Here is a 21,617-nt window from a genome sequence, read left to right as displayed (position 1 = left end):
AACAGACCAATAAAAGAGATTAACAACCTAATAGATTGCCTTCAGAGTGCACATGTGGATTTTATATATATATAAGTTTTATATATATATATGTAAGTTTACTTCAATTATAACTAAGTTATGACATCATCAGAAACATGAATACATAATTGTGTAACATTCAATGTTATTGTGCTAATTCACTTCCTTGTTACCAGGCGTTTAGTGAAAAAAAGTAATTTTATGTGTATAAGCGCTTTGCCTGAATGTATGTAAGTGTACCATGTTCCTGCCTGGAATTCAGGGAGATCAGAAGAGGTTGCTGGGTCCCCTGAACTGGAGTTTGGATGGTTGTGAGCCACCACACGGGTGCTGGGAGCAGAACCCAGGTGTTTTCTGCAAGAAGATTAAGTGCTCTTCGTCGCTTCGCCTAATCTTCAGCCCATCATTACTCATTATTTTTAATTAACTTATTTTTTTGAGACAGGTTTCTCTGTGCATCCCTGGCTGTCCTGGAACTGTGTAGACCAGGCTGGCTTTGAGCTCAGAGATCCACCTGCCTCTGCCTCCCAAGTGCTGGAACTAAAGGTGTGTGCCTGCCACTACCGCCCGGCAGCCACAACATTTTTCTTTTCAAATTTATTATTATTTTATGTGCATTGGTGTTTTGCCTGTAAGGATGTCTGGGAAGATGCCAGATGCCATTTGTGAGCTGCCATGTGGGTGCTGGGCCTTGAACCTGGGTCCTAACCACTGAGCCATCTCTCCAGCTCCCAGAACTTTTTTTAATTGTACAGAATACAAAATAAACACAAACATACATAATTTGAGAGTTTTTTGTTTGTTTGTTTAGGAGATATTATTTTATGGTATAGCCCAGACTGGACTCCCAACAGTCAATGCTCCCCAGCCTCCAGAATACCAGGATCCCTAAAATGTTACTATGGGAACATTTCAGACAGAACAGTGAGACAATGGTACAGTGAACACATGCTCACTGTCTAGAGTTACACCTAACATTCTGATGTCTTTATCTTCTACTATCCCTCCAGCCATTTAGGTTTGAACGGTTTTCCGAGGCAGGGTCTCAGTATTTAGCCCAGGCGAGCTTAGAATTTTTGAGTCTCTCGCTTTAGCATCCTGACTTTGAGATTACCAGAATGTATCGTCACTCTCAGCCTTTCTTTTCGAGGTTCTTCTCCAACTCACTATGTAGCCCATACTCTACAGTGATGGCTTTGGTGATACTCGGGAATATTTAGTATGAGACAGTCTTTACACTCTTATCCTAACAAATCCCCACGACAGGGTTGCAAAAAGCTTTGGCTGACCTGGAACGCTCTCTAGAGACCAGGCTGGTTTTGAACTCACAGAGATCCTCCTGCGCCTGCCCCCACGTGGAGTGCTGGAATGAATGGCGTGCACCACCATGCTCGGTTCTCCATCCCTCGACAGTCAAGCTCTGGAGACCACTCGGGCCTGGGATTGAGGGTCACGACCGCCCAGCGCTGGGAAGTTTGGGGACTTCTGTGGGGTCGGCGTCCTTTCCTCAGGCGCCCCGCTCGCAGAATGACAGGCACACGCCAAGAGACCTGCGAGCCTAGGTGGCGCTGCAGAGCGAGTCCCACTGCTCGGATCTCGTTACCCCAACCTTCCTTCCCCTGGCACCTCTCGGGACACTGGCGCCCACGCACGCGCACGCGCACCTCGCGGCCGCTTTCCCTTTAAGATTACTTTAGTCTCCTCCGACCCCCACGGCTTCCGCGCAGCGTTCCCACAATGCAGTGCGGCTGAGCGCCTCGGAGCCCGCGGGGGAGCTGCGGCCGGGATCAGGGCTGAGGCGGCGGCGGCGGCAGCGGGAAGTGGGCTGCGGCGGGCCCGCGGCGTCGGGCCGTGCGGATGTCGGGCTGGGCGGACGAGCGCGGCGGCGAGGGCGACGGGCGCATCTACGTGGGGAACCTTCCGACCGACGTGCGAGAGAAGGACCTGGAGGACCTGTTTTACAAGTACGGCCGCATCCGCGAGATCGAGCTCAAGAACCGGCACGGCCTCGTGCCCTTCGCCTTCGTCCGCTTCGAGGACCCGCGGTGAGGAGCCCGCGGCTCGCCCTCCTGCAGGCTGGCGCCCGGCCCGGCCCTCCCCTCTCCCCGCGCTCCCCTCCCCCTCCCCGCGGCGCCGACCCCTCGCGGCACCCCCCGGAGGCGGCGGCCACTTCTCTCCTCAGCTTCCCCTGTGGTTTAGTGTTTCACGTCAAAACCCCAGATGGGCTCTGGAGGGCCCGGGCCCGCCAAGCTTGCCTTGGGGAGAGTACGAGTCTGCACTCTTTCCCTGGAGGCTGGGAAGGCAGCCTAACGGGAAGCTCCCCTAAAGGAGCCGCGGGTCCCCGAACCGCCTCTGCAGAGGACTCGGCAAAGTAGGCAGTCGCCACCCCGCCCCCCGAGCCCGGGGCCCTCGCCGTTATGGGGGAACACACGGCGGGGACAGGTTGCCTTTGGCGGCCATAAAGGGGTGTCTGGGACCTGTCCCCATTCGGGCTCCCCACCGCGCCTAGTTCTTGTAAAAAGAGTGGGATTGAACCCGCGGGGGAAGGGAGCGGCGGCTGTGATTTGATTCCCGTCTGATGAGGGAGGCCCGCCCGCCACAAGTTAATAGTACCAGGGTTGAGGAAAAGCTAGGACCTGTGGTTTTGCAAGTGTTAGCCCTCGGACCGGAAAAGGCCCAGAACTTTTAAGTGCGCTGTAGAAGTCACAGCACCCCAGTGCTCACATCGCTGGGAGGACCGATCAGCTCCGTCTCTGCCTGCCGACCCGGTGTCCCGCCGGCCTGGGTTGGAGATACGGATTGCCAGTGGAAGTAACCTGGTCTTCGATGGTTGAAAACTAACGGCCTATTCCAAAGTGTCTTGACATTTGCCTCAAAAGTAGACGGAAGCATTTTTACAGATGGACGTGAGACAGTCATGTTAGTTAACAGCGCCTTTGTCTATTTTGAAGTCATTTCGTGTCAGGTGCCATGCTCTGTATGTAGTTAGCATTTCCAGCAACCCATGAGGGAGATATTGCTGACCGTACCGCACAGATGAGGAAATTTCGCATTGGTTAATGCAAGAGGTTAGTGAGGGGATAACGGTGTTTCATAAGGGATCTAGGTAGGATCTAAACCTCCTCTTAGACTTAACAGTTACTGTGTGTTATATGGTCATGTTCTTCCTTTAGTCTTAGCAGAAGAAATTATATTCTGCTCTATTTGAGAAGTTTCAAACAAAGCACTTAAAATATTAGCATCTTAGTCTTTTTAATAACCCAATGAGATGATAGGCCTGTTTCTCAGGGGGTATAAAATGTTTAAATAGGTAACTCAAGTCCTTTACATACAAATTCCGATTTTAATCCCTAATATGCCTGCCCCTTCCAGGCTCCCTTAGAGATACATTCTGGCAGTCAACGTTGTCCAGGATGTGTTTGTTCCTTGATGCCTTTTTGTTAGTTTGCTTTAGGCAGGGTATTATACTATAGCCCTGTCTGACCTGGAACTTTGATAGACCACGTTGGCCCCAAACACAGCGATCTACCTGCCTCTGGCTTGCATTGCTGCTATTAAAGATGTGAGTCACCATATCCACCCCTCACTTATCTTTTGAAGAAGATTCATTTATGTGTGTGTGTGTCTTATCTGTATGTATCTGTCTGTTCCACACGCATGCCTCTTGTCCAAGGAAGTCAGAAGAGACTGTTGGATCCTTGGAACTGGAATTACTGATGGTTGTGAGCCACCATGTGGGTGCTTGAACCAGCATCCTCAGGCCCTCATCTGTCTTTAATCTTCTTTCAAGACGGAGTTTCTTTTTTTTCTTGAGCTCTACATTTTTCTCTGCTCCCCTCCCTGCCTCTCTCCTCCTCCGAGCTTCAACCCTTCCCCAAGGTCCCCATGCTCCCAATTTACTCAGAAGATCTTGTCTTCTTACACTTTCTACTTCCCATGTAGATTAGATCTATGTAAGTCTCTCTTAGTGTCTGAATTGTTGTCTAAGTTCTCTGGGATTGTGGTTTGTAGGCTGGCTTTCTTTGCTTTATATTTAAAAACCAACTATGAGTGAGTATATGTGATAATTGTCTTTCTGTGTCTGGGTTACCTCACTCAAAATAATGTTTTCTAGCTCCATCCATTTTCCTGCAAAATTCAAGATGTCATTTTTTTTTCTGCTGTGTAGTACTCCACTGTGTAAATGTACCACATTTTTCTTATCCATTCTTTGATCGAGGGGCATTTAGGTTTTCCAGGTTCTGGCTATAACAAACAAAGCTGCTATGAACATAGTTGAGCACATATCCTTGTGGCACGATTGAGTATCCTTTGTATATATACCCAAAAGTGGTATTACTGGGTCTTGAGGAAGGTTGTTTTCTAATTTTCTGAGAAATCGCCACACTGACATCCAAAGGGGTTGTACCAGCTTGCATTCCCACCAGCAATGCAAAAGTGTTCCCTTTTCCCCACAACCTCTCCAGCATAAGTTGTCATCAGTGTTTTTGATCTTGGCCATTCTTACAGGTATAAGATGTAAGCTCAGAGTTGTTTTGATTTGCATTTCTCTGATGACTAAGGATGTTGAGCATTTCCTTAAGTGTCTTTCAGCCATTTTAGATTCCTGTTGAGAGTTCTCTGTTTAGGTCTGTACTCAAGACGGTTTCTTGTGTAACAGCTCTGGCTGTCCTGGAACTCAATTTGTAGACTTGGCTGGCCTTGAGTTCACCTGCTTCTGCCTCCTGAGTGCTAGGATTAAAGGCATGTGCTGCCACCACCATCATTGGGCTCCTTTTTAAACTTTAATCTTTATGCCATTAAGCCTTTTAGAATATTAAGGGGCCTAATATAGGATAAGCCTTTAGAGCAGTGGTTCTCAGCCTTCCTAATGCTGCAAACCTTAATACAGTTCCTCATGGTGTGGTGACTCCAGCCATAAAATTATTTTCGTTGCTACTTCATAACTGTGATTTTGCTACTGTTAAGAATCATAATGTAAATATTTTTGGAGATATAAGTTTGTCAGAGGGGTCTGACCTCAGGCTGAGCTTGAGAGGAAAATGCTTGCCATGTTCTGATAAATTGGCTTATTGGCAAAATCAGTTATCAACAATTACTTTTTCTTTTGAGACAGGGTTTTCCTGGCTGTTCTGGAACTCATGTTGTAGACCAGGCTGGCCTTGAATTCAGAGATCTGCCTGCTTCTGCCTCCTGAGTGCTGGGATTAAAGCCACCATGCCTGGGCTTCCATGCCCTTGACAGCTGTAGTCCTGTTTTAGTTTGTGCATCCAGAATCATGAGTTTTGTTAAGATGACTTCACAAATACGTAGCACATCTTTTGTTCATATTCAAATCCCTTCATTATTATAAATTTTTTTTTTTTTTTTTTTCAGTTTGAGGGTTTTGCACTTGAGAATGTGTGCATGCCATGGCTGAGCCATCTTGCTGGCCCAGCTGTAAAGTTTCTGAGTAACGTGAAAAGGTTCCCAACTAAAGCACATCAAGATTTTGTTTTGGGGTCTATCCTCCTGTTCCCTCAGGCTGATTTCACCTCTTAATTACTCGTGCCCTTCATTGGGAAGTCATTGGGCAGCACTAACTTAAAGCTTTCCTTTGCAGGGATGCTGAAGATGCAATTTATGGAAGAAATGGTTATGATTATGGCCAGTGTCGACTTCGTGTAGAATTCCCGAGGACTTTCGGAGGTCGGGGTGGATGGCCCCGTGGTGCAAGGAATGGGCCTCCTACAAGACGATCTGATTTCCGAGTTCTTGTTTCAGGTATGTTCTTACCACAATGAATGAAATGGTGCATGTATGCTACTTGTAAGAAAAACTAGCTGTTATTCAGTACATGGTATATGCTGGCTTTTTAGTAATCAGTGCACACGGGCAGTCTAAAGCTTTGTTCTAGTTTTTTCAGGGAGGCAGGTACCATACAAATGAAATTATATAAGTAATGCAGCCTTGTGGGACAGAAACTTGTTTCTTTTTTGTTTTCAGACAAGGTCCCTATGTAGTCTTGGCTGTCCTGGAACTCACAAAACCAGGCTGGCCTTGAATTGACAGAGATCTGCCTGCCTCTGCCTCCTGAGTGCACAGCATGATAAACATGTTTCTTTTAAAGTGGTTTCTTACTGGTGAGGGGCAAAATGATGACAAGACCTTTGATCTATAATTCTAAAAATGTTCATCTTTGGAAATGTTCCTTGGTGTCTGGCTTTATAGACATCACAGGAACCAGATGCAAACAACTTAAAATCTTGGGGATTGTATTGGAAAACATAGAACATTTGTAATTGGTGTCAATGAATGATGGATGAAATGCTAAGCTCAGAAGTTTATGTGTCTTTAAAATATCAATGCAGTGTTAAGGTCCCGGGCCCTCTGCACACTGCAGGGGAGTTTGGGGGCCCCAGTGGAGTGAAATGTATTGAGCCTGCTGCCTTTTAAAGTGTGAATGTCCCACAATCATGGTAGTGCATAGAGTGATGGTATCTGTCTATCTGTGTCCCTTTGTAATTTTTTAACCCTAGGACTCTATTCCCTCCTTCAAGATGTCATACATTATCTTTTTTTCTCTCCATGCTGCTCTGAAATCCTGCTTAGAAAACTATTAGGAAATGGCTGCAGTCCTGAGCTGTGAGCGGTAAACACAGCCTTTGAGAGCAGGAGCACATTTCCCTTTCATGACATCAGGTAGGGTTGTATGACTCCCAACTAGTTTTAGCGTCTGAGTGTTACCTTTCCCCAACTGTAGTGAGGAATGTTGGTGATCTCTTACGAGGTACTTTGTGGTCTGTCAACCATTCATGATAATAGAAAACAAACTTTGGTTTTTGTTGATGGCTGTTCCCTCAGCTGCACTTGATTTGTTTCAAACGCCCCATGTCCTGGAAAATAAGTTCAGCAAGAAATACCTGGTACTAATAAATTTTATAAGAAAAAAAACAAAACAAAACAGAATTCAGTTTTGGGAGTGTCACATTGATTGTGAAGGACAGAATGGTAAATTCTCAGAGGTTGTAAGCCTGTAATAGGATGCTTTTGTTGGGAAACTTTGGTCTCTGGACAGTTAACCTAGCTTTTCACAGTGGTTTACCATATATACTTCAAGTAATTTTTCTGGTTTTGTGCCCCTTTAAAGGATTTGTGACTTGGGAACCTTAAGAATAAAGTGATCCACAGAGTATAGATCATCATAGGTATTGCTAGTGCCTAACAGCAGTTAACATGACTAAAGGGTGTGGCTCTTCTCTTACATTGTCTGTACCTAGGACTTCCTCCATCAGGCAGCTGGCAGGACCTGAAAGATCACATGCGTGAAGCTGGGGATGTCTGTTATGCAGATGTACAAAAAGACGGAATGGGGATGGTTGAGTATCTGAGAAAAGAAGACATGGAATACGCTCTGCGTAAACTGGATGATACAAAATTCCGCTCTCACGAGGTGGGTTCTTACCTTCTATTAAGTCTAATTTAGCAATAGTAGCAACAGGTCATGGCCTTTGCCATTTGATGACTTCACAGTACCATAAAGATCCTGTATGACACCCTCATAAAGATACATGCAAGCAAAACACCAATACACATAAATTAAAAATTAAAGGGGGTGTTTGCTAATCCTAAGTCCTGCAAGGTCAGAGCACGGAGAAGTATGCATTTGTTTATCTTGATTTTCTTCCTTTTTGAAATGGAAGAGTATGGGTACTTACCTCCTAATAACATTGTGCAGGTGTAGTAACATCACAGTATCAGGCATGCAGTACGTGGGGCTGAGAGCCAGGTTAGAGGTCATCAGCTTTGCTTACTATTCTTATACTTTACTCTTTCCTTTTCTGTTTGTTCCAATTTCAGGGTGAAACTTCATACATCCGAGTTTATCCTGAGAGGAGTACCAGCTATGGCTACTCACGGTCCCGGTCTGGGTCCAGGGGCCGTGATTCTCCGTACCAAAGCAGGGGCTCTCCACACTACTTCTCTCCTTTCAGGCCTTACTGAGGAAGGGGGTGGGAAGTTTTTCTATTTTTTAGATGCCCTGAGCTGCTTTGTGCTCAGAATCTGCATTCCAGATTGATAATTTAGTGTCTTAGGAGATTTTCTAATTTCTTTCTTTTTTCTTTTTTAAGGAACTACATAATTTCAACCAGGGCCACCATACTAGCAGTGAAATGTTTTAGACTGCAAAAATAGAAGTTGTGGCTTTGGTTCAGAACAAGTTGTATATTTTTCACCCCTGATTATGGGATAGAAATCAGTGCTGCATCTTTGTGGGCTGCTCTGCTCTGGAGATCAGCAGTTACAACAACTGAGTCGCTCATTTTGTTGAGAAATATATTTTAAATGTTTAGTAATTGGTGTGTGGTTATCTCTGAGTAGGCACATAGGTTTCCCCTAACAGATTCTGACCAAAGAGCAGCGTCCTCTACGTTATCACAGCAGTTTGTCGGGGCAGAAACATTACATTGCTGGGGTAGTGGTGATGGTTTCAAAATTTCAACACCAAAGGCAGATTCTGTATTTTTTTAAGATTGATATTTATGTGTACACTACATGTGTGTTCATGCTCACTGAGGCCGCAAAGGCATTATAGACCCCTAGAACTGGAGTCACAGGAGGTTGTTGGGTCACCCTGAGTTGACACCAGTCAGACAGGAGACTAGGGAGGGCTCCGGTTTTTGTTTTTTAATTTGTGTAACCTTGGCTGTTCTGGATCTCACTCTGTAGATCAGGCTGACCTCAAACTCAGAGAGATCCACCTGCCTCTGCCTCTCAAGTGCTGGATTTAAAGACATGCGCCACCACACTGGTTAAGTTCTCTTAACCACTGAGCCATCTCTAACCCAGATTCGGAGTTTTTTTTTTTTTTTTTTTTGGTTTTTTCGAGACAGAGTTTCTCTGTGGCTTTGGAGCCTGTCCTGGAACTAGCTCTGCAGACCAGGCTGGTCTCGAACTCACAGAGATCCGCCTGCCTCTGCCTCCCGAGTGCTGGGATTAGAGCTGACATTGTAAATGAAACTGCCTGTAAAAGAGGTTCACTGAGGTGGTTCACGCCTCTAATCCCTGTACTTGAGAGAGGAAGCCACCCTATCTGAACAACAACACAAAAGGTGTGTGCGTCTGTGTGTGAGAACATTGCAGATAAGAGAAGAGGAAGAATGAAAACAAGCCCAAGGCTATTTTTAACAAGTTCTTTCTTCAGAAAGGAACTGTTTGGCTGGTGTTCACAGGCACTGTGTGTGGGGAGGGGGGGGGGTCAGGTGCTCATAGACACAGCTTGGGGTGGGGGTCAGGTGTTCATAGACACAGCGTGGGGTGGGGGGTCAGGTGTTCATAGACAATGTGGGAAGGGGTGTTGCCACTTTCTGAGAAAGGAAGATGGTTCTAAATTAGGAGTTTCCAGGCTGTAGTTTACTTTGACACTACTCAAACATTTCTATAAAACGAGTCTTCTGGTAGGAATAAAGTGCTAAGGAACACATGAAGATGGTTGGCTGCTCAAGTCAGTGGAAAAGCAACTAAAAATAACTTTTGTCACGTGGTCACGGGTAATCTATCTCCTAAGTATAAACAGAAAAATTCACATACATACATTTTGATAGTGTTTTTTGGGAGATGAAGGAAGATGTTTTCCATATGGAACAGGCCTGTGAGTACTTGATCCACTTCCTTGGAAGCAGGCTTGTGGTGCTCAATTAGCTGGCTATTTTCCAGTTCTGTCCTCAGAACAGTTACCAAGAAATCGTAAATGTCCGGTTTACACAAGTATTCACAGTAGCAAATGACCACCCTGTGAGTCCACCATCTTGATAAGGGTTCCCCTTCCCCAGAATAGCTACTCTGCTGTGGGAGAAGGGATCCTGTTTACCATGTCTGGCAAAGGAATATTACCTGTTTGAAAACAAGAAAGAATATTATAGTTGAACCTGCTATTCAGCTGGCCCTCCTAAACTAATGGTCACTTGGTTTTCATGAAACAATGGAAGTAGGTATTAATGCCATCCTTTTCCCCAGCTCTCAAGTATCACTAACAGTTCAAAGTGAAGCCAAACCCACACCTTCCAGTACATAGAGGCAAGCTGTATATAACCAGGCACATATATTAGGTAGAAATGGAAGACTAAGAATGAACCTTTGCCTAGAATCCAAGTCTGGAGCAAGGTTCTATCTGTGTGATATGATCATAGATCTATCTGATGAAGTATATAAAAGTCTTTTCTCTTTAGCTAGCTGAAGCAAATATGGCAGTTAAGAGTTTAATCCACAGGCAGGGGTGCACACCTTTAATCCCAGCATTTAGGCAGAGGCAGGTGGATTTCTGTGAGTTCAAGACTAGCCTGGTCTACAAAGCGAGTTCCAGGACAGTCAGAGCTGTTATATAGAGAAACCCTGTCTCAAAAAAACAAAAGAAAAATTGAACTCATAAATATGTTAGTTTTGTTAGCCAGAGCTTTAACTTTTAGCTGCCTGGTGTTTGTGTCTGCTGTGGAGGCTGAAAATTCAACATAGGAGACAAAAGGTCATGCTGCCCAAGCTTCCATTTTAAGTGTGTATAGTGAAGTTGGAAATGCAGTTGCTACATCAGGAATTACAAACCACGGCTGAGATACATAAGCTATATATAGGTATGTTTCAGCTGGCCTATGTGACATGTTAGTTTTTCTTATTTGAAATGGTTACCAATACAAGTTGAGGAAGTATCAGACAAAAAGTTTTCCAAGCAAATCAGTTCAGGTTCCTCTGTCACCAGAGCACCAGGGAATGCCAGCTGTTCCTGAAGACAGGGCCCAGGCCCAGGGAGATATGCGGTCTGCCACACACACACACACACACCCTTAGTCCTTCCTGTACTGCACGTTCACTTTCACTGACTGGCCCCAAAAGGTGGGTATGACTCCTGGGCTACTGTCATCACGGCACCACTTGTGTGCAGTTTATCCTTTTGTATCCAGATAGTGTTTATCATCTTCAGTGAGCATGTCTGAACCACTGCTGACTGCCCTGGGAACACATACCTGGGGGGGCCACAAAGTACTCCTCCACAACGTGCCTGGAGTTCTGGAGGAGTTCCTCAGCACAGCTGCCTTCCGCTGCAGTGTCAGGTCTCAGGTACAGACACCTGCAAAACCCAAAGGTCGGACGTACATTTTGAGGGAATTGAGGCTTCTTGAGCACAGAGAGATAGGATCAATAAGGAGGGTACAGGGGAGCAAAACAGCCTTTGCTGTAATTACCATCCCCAGTAGGGGTGCTACCTCAAGTTTGTAGGTCCTCCCGGTTACTAAGGACTGTAATTATTCCCTGGTTTGAGTAGCAAATCTTCTTGGATAATTAATATGAGTAGACTAATTTTGGCGAAGTAAATAAATGGGCAATTATGATACAATTGTATTAAATCTGGGCTGGAGATATGTCTCGGTGGTTAGATGCACTGGCTACTCTACCAGAGGACTCATGTTTGGTTCCTAGCACCTACATGGTGACTCAAAACCACTTACAACTCCAGTTCCAGGGAATTCTGATGCACTGCACACGTGTGCATATTCAGGCACACACACAAAATATTTTAAAACAAGCAAAATACATCAAAGACTAACAAATGTCCCAAACCCTGCTCCAGTGAGAAGCATGTACTCAAGAATCAATGATGTCACTGCCAGAGACTCACCAGATGCAGCATGAATCCCATACAAGAGAACACAGCTGATTCAGACGGGCAGTAAGTTAGTAGTACCCCTGAGGTGAATGCTGTTTTTTTTTTTTTTTTTTAAACTACAGCCACCTTCGGAGATGCCTGTCACTAAGTAAGATGCACTGAACAGTCACATTGGGTGGTACATGCCAATAATCTTTGTACTTAAGTAGTTTAAGGCTAGTGCCTGCACAGGCTTTGTCTCTAAGATATATCACATGAATCTCTTGTTCTCTAGACATAGTGGCTTCTCTAAAATATGTGTATATAGTGCCTCTAAAGTATGCACACTGCTTAGTGGGTCAAAGCACTTGCCACCTAGCTGGAAAGAGAATGGACTCCTGGACTCCCATAGGTTGTCCTCTGTCCTCCACTTGTACTCTGATCAGTACATCTATACTCACACATACATTGCTTTAATTACAGCATTCAGGGGGCAGGCACAGGTGTGAGTTCGAGGCCAGTCTACGTACTAAGTCTAAGGTCAGCCAGGGCTACACACTAAGATTCTGTCTCAAAAAAATTCAAATATCTGCATTACAAACCAGTGAAACTAAACAGCGATACAATCAAGCAGTTTCACACTGAGTTCAAAGTGCCTGACAAGAGCCAGCCTGCTTCTAGATACTCATTAAAAATGAGGGAGTCTCTAATACCTTAACCTGGGAAGTGAGGCTGGTAGACCTCTGAGTTCAAGGTCAGCCTAGTCTACAGAGCACGTTCAGGACAGCTACCTGAGAAACCCTGTCTCATAACAATAAAAAGGAATCTGAAATCACTGGCAAAGAGGAGTTAACCCTAGGAGAAGCACCAACATAAAACGAGACATTGTCATTCACGTTAAGAGAATGGAGGGTTGGAAATGGCTCGAGGATCCACACTTGTCTAGCTGATTGTGGTTTTCCCACACTATGTATTCTAGGCTGGCCTCAAAACTCTTCATCCTTCTGCCTCTGCCTCCTGAATGAATGTGTTACTATAATACCCACCTCACCCCAGAAGCCCAAAGTATTATGTTAACTGTGGCCTTAAAATGGAATAATCTTCCAAGACCTTAGTTTCTTTTCAAAAAGTGAAGGTTGCACTTCCATGGCCTTTGTCTTTGTTCGCAGTCCTGGCTAGCCGGAACTGATTAAGTAGATTAGGCTGGCCTCAGATTCGCAGAGATCTTCCTACACTAGCCTCCTGAGTGCTGGAAATAAAAGCATGGGACACCATACCAGCTAACTCTATTTTGGTTATTTATTTTTTATTTTATTTTTTTATTTTTTTGAGACAGGGTTTCTGTAAATAACAGCCCTGGCAGACCTGGAACTTGCTCTGTAGACCAGGCTGGCCTTGAACTCCTGCCCCTGCCTCCCGAGTGCTGGAATCACAGGTGTGTGTGACCACCACCTGGCTTGTGTGGTTTTTTGACAGTTTCTCTGTGTAGTCTTAGCTGTCCTGGAAATTGCTGTGTAGAGTAGCCTGGTCTACACAGTGAGTAAATCTACATAACTCAGAGATCTGCCTGCCTCTGCTTCCCGAGTGCTGGGATTTGTTTTTTAGGAAAAAAAAATGGGTGGTGGGGCTGTATGTCAGTGGTATAATGACAGCTTTGTATGTGTGAGGCCCTAAATTCAATATCTAGCACAGAAGGTAGGGAAAAAAAACACATTGCAACTGTACCATTGAAAGGCAGTCACTGGTCTTTCTGGGCTAGGACTCTGTTGGAGACTGGCTAAGAACACAGTAGATCCTAAGTCTCAATGCCATGAGGTACTTATCTCTGTTTTAGCTTCCTTCCTTTACAGAAGTAAAGAAGACTTTGTAAAATTGCTGGAAACAGCAAATGTAATGTAAAGGTTTATTTTATTATGTATGTGTGTGTGTGTGCACACGAGTACAGGTGCCCGTGAAAACCAGAAGCATCGGATCCCTGGAGTTAGATGCAGTTTTCAGCTGCCTGGTTTGAGTGCTGCAAACTGAACTCAGGTCCTCTGCATGAACAATTAACACTCTTAACTAAAGGACACCTGGTGGTGGCAGTGACGGCACACTCCTTTAATTCCAGCACCTGGGAGACAGAGACAAGCGGATCTCTGAGTTTGAGGCCAGCCTGGTCTACGGAGCGAGTTCCAGGATGGCCAGGACTACACAGAGAAACCCTGTCTCAGAAAAACAAACAACAACAACAACAAAAAAAAACCCAAACAAACAAAAAAAAAAAGGTAGGGGGTAGTGAAAACGGCTCAGGTAAAAGTGCTCTTTGACCCCATGGACCCAAATGGAAGAAACCAACTCCCCTCCACACGTGCTGCGACACGGACGGACATGGCAGCAGTGGGCCCGCATCTTAAGCAGCTCCAGAATTTGAAACACTAAACAGGCCTGGATGACTTTGAGGAAAAGTTTGATTTTGTTTGATTTTGGTAGTGGTGAGGAATCAACCAAGGACTTCATTCTTACTGGCTTTGGGGGCATTATTTATTTGTTTAGAAGTTTTTAAAAAATATTTTTAATTATGCATATGTGAGGGGTCTGTGTATGTGAGTGCCAGTGCCTTCGGAGGCCTTGGAGCTGGAGTTATGTGTGGCTATAAGCCACCTGGCATGGGTGCTGGCACTCAGCTTGGGTCCTTTGCAGGAGCAGCAGCAGATATTCTTAACTGCTAAGCCAACTCTTGGCCTCTGTTTGTTTTTTAGAAGCAGGGTCTCCTTCAATATCACAGGCTGAACTCAAACTTGTGTTAGCCCTGCCTGAGCATCCCAAACCCTACAATTATGGATGTAAGTCACCATGACCAGTTTCAGGCCAACTGTTTACTACGTATCTACCGCACCTGTCTTCCTGCACCAGGAGTCTAGAAGATGAGTGAGTTTTAATGCTCCAAGACATCCACTTCTATTACCAGTGTCTTTCAGCAGCAGCTAGGCCAGTGGCTCTCAACCTGTGGGCCACAGCCCCTACAGGTCGCATATCAGATGTTTATGCAGCAAAACTGCAGTTACAAAAAATAGTAATGAAAATGTTATGGTTGGGGGGGGTCACCACAACATGAGGAACTGTATTACAGGGTCGCGGCATTAGTAAGGTTGAGAACCACCGATCTAAGCAGAGAAATGAGATTCAAGTAGATATATTGTGACTAATAAGTCCTTTGAATATCCTAGAACCGTAAAGAATTACTACCAAGGAACGGGCATTTAATGGCGGTTGACAGCTTAAGAAGAAAGGAAAATAAGTAGGAGAAAAGCAGGTGAGATAAAGAGCCAGTTAAAGCAAGAGCTGAGAACTGAGGGAAAAGTAACAGGAAGAGAGAACTCAAGAAGCGGAAAGAACATGACAGTGCTGGCTTGGAGAAACGGGCCATGAAGACACTTTCTTTTGGTTTCCTTAGAAGCAGTGGCACATCTGAAGGACTTGGAATGGAAAGCGACTTCTGTTGTGAAGTGCTGGGTAGCACTAGGCAAATGGACCTGAGCTTCAGATCAAAGACCTGAAGCAACCAAAGACTGGAAGGTAAGAAGAACGGGAGACTAACAAGGTTCAAATTTTGCAGAAGCACTTCACATAAAGGTCATGGTTCCAGATTTGGCTCTCTGTTGTCACTAAGGGGACTAGAAAAATGGCCCCAGTGGTTAGCACTGGTCAGTCTTCCAGGTCAGCCAGATTTGATTCCCAATACCCACATGGTGGCTTACAATCACCTGTAACTCTAGTTCCAGTGACTCCCACGCCCTGTTCTGCACCAGATATGTGGCGTACAGCGTACAAGAAGCCCAAACATTCACACACACAGATTAGTAAAAAAACCACCAGCACTCGGGAGGCAGAGGCAGGCGGATCTCTGTGAGTTCGAGACCAGCCTGGTCTACAGAGCTAGTTCCAGGACAGGCTCCAAAGCCACAGAGAAACCCTGTCTCGAAAAACCAAAAAAAAAAAAAAAAAAAACAAAAAACAAACCCACCACCAACAAAAAACCCCCAAACACTTTCAAGCCAAAAATGGTAACTAACTCACACCTATAAGCCCAGAATTTGAGAAACTGGGCAATGACTGCCGCAAGTTTAAAGCCAGCTTGGGATATGTAAGCATGATGGTTGCTCAACAACCTATAATCCCAGCACTTGGAAGATGGAGGTCTGACAAGGATCAGTAATTCAAGGTCATCCTTAGCTTGCCTGGTTTATATGAAACCCTGTCTCAAAAGAAGGAAATAATGAAACATGCTGGGTGCGGTGATACAGACCTACAGACAGTAGTACTAAGGAGGCAGCCAACCTTGGGTTTAAAGCTAGCCCGTGCCTGTATAGCCAGACTCTTGTTTCAAATATAGATGACACAGCTTATATGTTATTTGGATATGCCATATTAGTATATAAACTGACTGGAGAAGGTCTCCAAAATATATAATAGTATTTAATTATTTCAGATATTTAATCTGATAAGCAGGTCGACAAGTGCAAACACTTTAGCGGGAATGAGCTTAGCTTGCTGAGAAAAAGTTATGGAAGCCAAAACAAGCTGGAGGGTAGTGAGGGAACAGTACATCCGAGTGAATAAGCAGGGGCTCCAAGGAGCAGGGATTCGAAGACGATGTCTAACAAGCAGCTCGGATTTTGTTTCTATTTACACCGAGACTAGGAAGGCTAGAGGATTCTAACCGGGAATAACATGATTCATAATGAACTAGGGGAAGGGAGAAAACGTCCTTACGGTGACTGGGCAAATTCCCAATCATGCAAAGGACACTGAAAGGACCTGAAACAGCCTGGAAGGTGCCCTGGGTTCCCTGGAAGACCTCTAGGCCGCAAACGGGAGTTTACCTGTTCTCCAGTACTGACTCCAGGGGCTCCACCCCGTCGGTGTCCACGGCGTGCAGCTGCTCAGCGAAGGCGACGGCTTTCTCCAACCGGGCCACCGCCTCGCGGCTGCCGAAGTTTACCAGCGCCAGACGCTCCAGATGCTCTATTTTCTCGGCGGACACGCGGCCACTGCCCTGCGGGGCGAGGGATGGAGTGCCGGTCCCCTGCCCCGCCGCCTGGACCTTTCCCTGTGGGCCCGCTTTGGAAGCAAAGCCTCGGCCCCGATCCGGCGCAGCCCGAAAACGTACCCACACCGCCCGTGCCCACATTTCTTTGCTTCTCGACGGCCGTAGTGACGAGAGGCGGAGCGACGCGCACGATACTGACGACATTAGAGTGCGCCGCGGTCGCCGTCGCAGCCGCCGCCATCGCCATGAACAGCGTCGGAGAGGCTTGTACTGATATGAAGCGCGAATACGACCAATGTTTCAATCGCTGGTTTGCCGAGAAGTTCCTCAAAGGGGACGGCTCCGGGGACCCGTGCACCGACCTCTTCAAACGCTACCAACAGTGTGTCCAGGTGAGTCTCGCCGCAGACGCTGCTGCAGCCATCCCACCGACGTTGCCTGGGTGTCTCTCCATTTGACACACGGGGATGTTTTGCGGTGCTTTGCTTTCTACGGAGTACAGTAGCATCTTCTGGTTCATTTATTTGGTGCTCATTCTAAACTTGCGAAGTAGCCGTAGTTATCTGTATCTTAAAAATGTGTGTGTCTGCGTGCGCGATCAGGGTAAGGACAACTTACCGGAGTCAGTTTTCTCCTTCCACATTTATAAAGGCTCTGGGGATCGAGTTCGGGTTCCCAGGCTTGGCCGCAAGACCTTCCATTATCTCTGTCTTACAGATGGAAAACTAGCACACAGAAGTAGTAACTGGTTCAAATGTACTAGCGTCTGGTGACTTTGATTTATTTTGTTGGGGGCGCAATATTTCATTGTTTTTATAAGTGAATGATGTTTACTGTTTTCTAGACGGTTGCATTGTTTTGATTGTCTTTTTTTTTTTTTTTTTTTTTTTTTTTTTTGGTTTTTCGAGACAGGGTTTCTCTGTGGCTTTGGAGCCTGTCCTGGAACTAGCTCTGTAGACCAGGCTGGTCTCGAACTCACAGAGATTCACCTGCCTCTGCCTCCCAAGTGCTGGGATTAAAGGCGTGCGCCACCACCGCCCAGCCGGTTGCATTGTTTTGTTATGATCTCTTTGTTGCCCTATTTTTCTCTACCAGTTCCCAGTTGCAGCTGGTAAGGTTTGATTCCAGACCAGTAGGAGCACTTTCACTAACCTAACCTAAAACATCCTCCCAATTTCAGGAACGATTTTTAGCTGATTCTCAGTCAGTGAGGGTGACTCAGAGTCACATGCCTGCTGGTACTGGAATAGATTTGAACACTGTCGCTGAGACAGAGCAGTGGCACTTCCTGCCTCTGCCCCCCAAGAGCAGGTGTGCAGACCACACAGGCCCTACCCTCTTTACATTGGTACTTCGTTGAGATTACTGGGTGTGGTGGTCCACACCTTTCCCCAGGAGTGTGAATCCGGGGCTAGCCAGAGCTACACACTGACACCATGTCTGAAAGAGAAGAGTGCCCCTTAAATGTGGGTTTCACAAGATTTATTTATTTATTATGTATACAGTGTTCTGTCTGTATGCTTGCTGGCCAGAAGAGGGCACCAGATCTCATTACAGATGGTTGTGAGCCACCATGTGGTTGCTGGGAATTGAACTCAGGACCTCTGGAAGAGCAGGCAGTACTCTTAACCTCTGAGCCATCTCTCCAGCCCCCGTTTCAAGTCTTTCTGGTTCACTTTGGTGCCATTACACTGCAGCTACAAAACATTGACTTCAAGCTTTCATAGACTTCTCTAATTCATTTTCTTTTTCTATCAGAAAGCAATAAAGGAGAAAGAGATTCCTATAGAAGGACTGGAGTTCATGGGCCATGGCAAAGAAAAGCCTGAAAACTCCTCTTGACCTGCCTGTCACTTGGAAGATGTCGGTAGATTGAGAGGCCTCTGGATTTTGTCAGCTAAGGCAGTGAAGCCAGCCATGGGATTCGAGGAGTTTAAGAGGAGATTTTGTTTCTTCTTAGTATTCTCCTCTCACTTCTTAAAGAGCAGCTCTCACTTTTGCTTTGAGACAGTCTCACTTTTGCTGGCATCTTGCAGGATCTCCGTGCTACAATGAAACAGCTTCTTGGGGTTTTGGTTACAATACATGGTTTGGAATCAGCTTTAACTAATCTTGAATGTAAATAATGATAAACTGGTCACGATCAAGGTTCCCCGACAGCTTTGCTGCAGAAGGACTACCCGGGAGTCACTGTTCCTGAGCACAGTTGGTCAGGACCGCCTTTCCCTCTCGGGAGCTACTGCTCTGAAAGGGATCCAGACACAACAGCTTCAGTCCCTGCTGCTGGCGGCCTGGGTTAGCGAAGTAGGAGACAGCTTTACTCAGCTCCTGCCTTAACGAGGTGTTGGAACAACAAGTGAAAGCTTCAGAAATGACGTAAACATCACTTTGGAGCTCACAGTGCCGCTCATAGCTCTGGCACCTGGAGTGGCTGTGGAAGAATCACCTACATCGCAGCTTTGCTATGGCCAACTTTCAGCTCCATGAATTAATGTCAGTCCGCACATCATATAAAAGGCATCTGGCTAAGTGGGGAAAGGTGCTTACTTGTTTGCCTACCGTGCCCTAAGTCTGTAATCATGAAAATGGAATAAATTCTAAAATTCAGATTTAACTCGTTGCCCCTGAAACTGTGTACTTTTTAGAACACTTACCGCCCTGTTGCCCCATGTATCTCATTATTTTGCAGAGGGCAAGCTCTGCTTCTTAACTTGATTTGTTTAAGCCTACGTGGCTGATGCAGCACGTGGGTCAGGAATCTGATGTTCAGCCCGGCCTCTTGCCTGTCTTCAGCTTGCTGAGATTACACATATGCACTGTAATACCCACCTTATATAAATAACTTCTTTAAATTAGTATGTATTGCCGGGCGGTGGTGGCGCACGCCTTTAATCCCAGCACGTGGGAGGCAGAGGCAGGCGGATCTCTGTGAGTTCGAGACCAGCCTGGTCTACAAGAGCTAGTTCCAGGACAGGCTCCAAAACCACAGAGAAACCCTGTCTCGAAAAAGCAAAAAAAAAAAAAAAATTAGTATGTATTGTGGTTCCAAAACAATGTCATGTAGTCCTCACACTTCCCTAAATTTAGAATTTAGTATATCCCTAAGGACAGAATGAAAGCTGATTTAGAGGGCTGACATCTGTTTTGTGTTACTAATTATTACTTCACTTTAATTTGACCGACCCTAGTGCCATTTCAGACATTTTACATTTACATTTTTAGAAAGATATGGATGTAAAAGATCAGAGGAGATTTTTGAGGCCTGTATGAGGGAAACAAGGAGGCTGAAGATTAGTACATGTAGTCTAAACTCAAACTGCACAACAGTGCTGTAAGGACTCAGTGCAGCCAGTCGATGGCAAAGAAAACAGATTTTTTTGGGGGGAGGGCAGTCTCATGTATTCCAGGCTGGCCTCAAACTTGATAATCCTCCTCCTTCCTCTACCTCTTGAGTGCTGGAATTTCAAGTGTATTCCACCACATCCAAATTTAAAATTTTTTTAAATATTATTTATTTTGTTTTATAAACATTGGTGTTTTGCTTTCATTTATGTCTGTGTAAGGGTGTCAGATCCCCTGGAACAGTTGTGAGCTGCCATGTGGGTGCTGGGAATTGAACCTGGGTCCTCCAGAGTAGCCAGTGCTCTTAACCTGAGCCATCTCTCCAGCTCTGATTTACAAACTTTTTTTTTTTTTCAAGACAGGCTTTCTCTGTAGCTTTGGAGCCTGTCCTGGAACTAGCTCTTTTTTTTTTTTTTTAATTTATTTAATTATTAAAGATTTCTGCCTCTTCCCCGCCACCACCTCCCATTCCCTCCCCCTCCCCCAATCAAGTCTTCCTCCCTCCTCAGCCCAAAGAGCAAGCAGGTTTCTCTGCCCTGTGGGAGGTCCAAGGACCACCCACCTCCATCCAGGTCTATTAAGGTGAGCATCCAAACTACCTGGGCTCCCACAAAGCCATTACGTGCAATAGGATCAAGAACCCATTGCCATTGTTCTTCAGTTCTCAGTAGTCCTCATTGTCCGTTATGTTCAGCGAGACCGGTTTTGTCCCATGCTTTTTCAGACCCCGGCCAGCTGGCCTTGGTGAGTTCCCGATAGAACTTTTGCCTCAGTGTGTGGGTGCACCCCTTGCGGTCCTGAGTTCCTTGCTCGTGCTCAGTCTCCTTCTGCTCCTCCTTTGGATCGTGAGACTTCAGTCCAGTGCTCCAATGTTGGTCTCTGTCTCTGTCTTCTTTCATCACCTGATGAAGGTTAATATTCAGGAGGATGCTTATATGTTTTTCTTTGGGTTCACCTTCTTATTTAGCTTCTCCAGAATCACGAATTATAGTCTCAATGTCCTTTATTTATGGCTAGAAACCAAATATGAGTGAGTACATCCCATGTTCCTCTTTTTGGGTCTGGCTTACCTCACTCAGGATAGTGTTTTCTATTTCCGTCCATTTGTATGCAAAATTCAAGAAGTCATTGTTTTTTTACTGCTGAGTAGTACTCTAATATGTATATATTCCATACTTTCTTCATCCATTCTTCCATCTAGGTTGTTTCCAGGTTCTGGCTATTACAAACAATGCTGCTATGAACATAGTTGAGCATATACTTTTGTTGTATGTTTGGGCATCTCTTGGGTATATTCCCAATAGTGGTATTGCTGGGTTGAGAGGTAGGTTGATCCCGACTTTCCTGAGAAACCGCCACACTGCTTTCCAAAGTGGTTGCACAAGTTTGCATTCCCACCAGCAATGGATGAGAGTGCCCCTATCTCCACAACCTCTCCAGCAGAGGCTATCATTGGTGTTTTTGATTTTAGCCATTCTGACAGGTGTAAGATGGTATCTTAATGTTGTCTTGATTTGCATTTCCCTGATTGCTAAGGAAGTTGAGCACGATCTTAAGTGTCTTTTGGCCATTTGAACTTCTTCTGTTGAAAAGTCTCTGTTCAGC

General features: G+C 45.5%; 3 protein-coding genes across 3 annotated transcripts; 2 read left to right on the top strand and 1 right to left on the bottom strand.

Moving 5' to 3' along the window:
* The first annotated feature begins 1,687 nt into the window (after positions 1-1,687).
* On the top strand, positions 1,688-8,308 carry Srsf9 (serine and arginine rich splicing factor 9). Its single transcript, XM_057763896.1, has 4 exons — positions 1,688-2,066; positions 5,624-5,784; positions 7,281-7,453; positions 7,861-8,308. The coding sequence occupies exons 1-4, from the start codon at positions 1,879-1,881 to the stop codon at positions 8,002-8,004; spliced, it is 666 nt and encodes a 221-aa protein (XP_057619879.1). The 5' UTR covers positions 1,688-1,878; the 3' UTR covers positions 8,005-8,308.
* Positions 8,309-9,026: 718 nt separating this feature from the next.
* On the bottom strand, positions 9,027-16,848 carry Gatc (glutamyl-tRNA amidotransferase subunit C). The gene is made up of 3 exons (XM_057763897.1): positions 16,504-16,848; positions 11,019-11,122; positions 9,027-9,894 (listed from the first exon to the last, which is right to left on the bottom strand). Exons 1-3 carry the CDS (start codon positions 16,809-16,811, stop codon positions 9,839-9,841), a joined length of 468 nt encoding a protein of 155 aa, XP_057619880.1. The 5' UTR covers positions 16,812-16,848; the 3' UTR covers positions 9,027-9,838.
* A 20-nt stretch (positions 16,849-16,868) lies between these two features.
* Positions 16,869-19,295, top strand: Triap1 (TP53 regulated inhibitor of apoptosis 1). The gene is made up of 2 exons (XM_057763901.1): positions 16,869-17,062; positions 18,429-19,295. The coding sequence occupies exons 1-2, from the start codon at positions 16,916-16,918 to the stop codon at positions 18,510-18,512; spliced, it is 231 nt and encodes a 76-aa protein (XP_057619884.1). The 5' UTR covers positions 16,869-16,915; the 3' UTR covers positions 18,513-19,295.
* Positions 19,296-21,617: the final 2,322 nt, after the last annotated feature.

This window comes from Chionomys nivalis, chromosome 3, assembly GCF_950005125.1.
Source record: "Chionomys nivalis chromosome 3, mChiNiv1.1, whole genome shotgun sequence".
In the NCBI taxonomy this organism is placed as follows: Eukaryota; Metazoa; Chordata; class Mammalia; order Rodentia; family Cricetidae; genus Chionomys; species Chionomys nivalis.
This window is presented reverse-complemented; position numbering and strand designations above follow the sequence as displayed.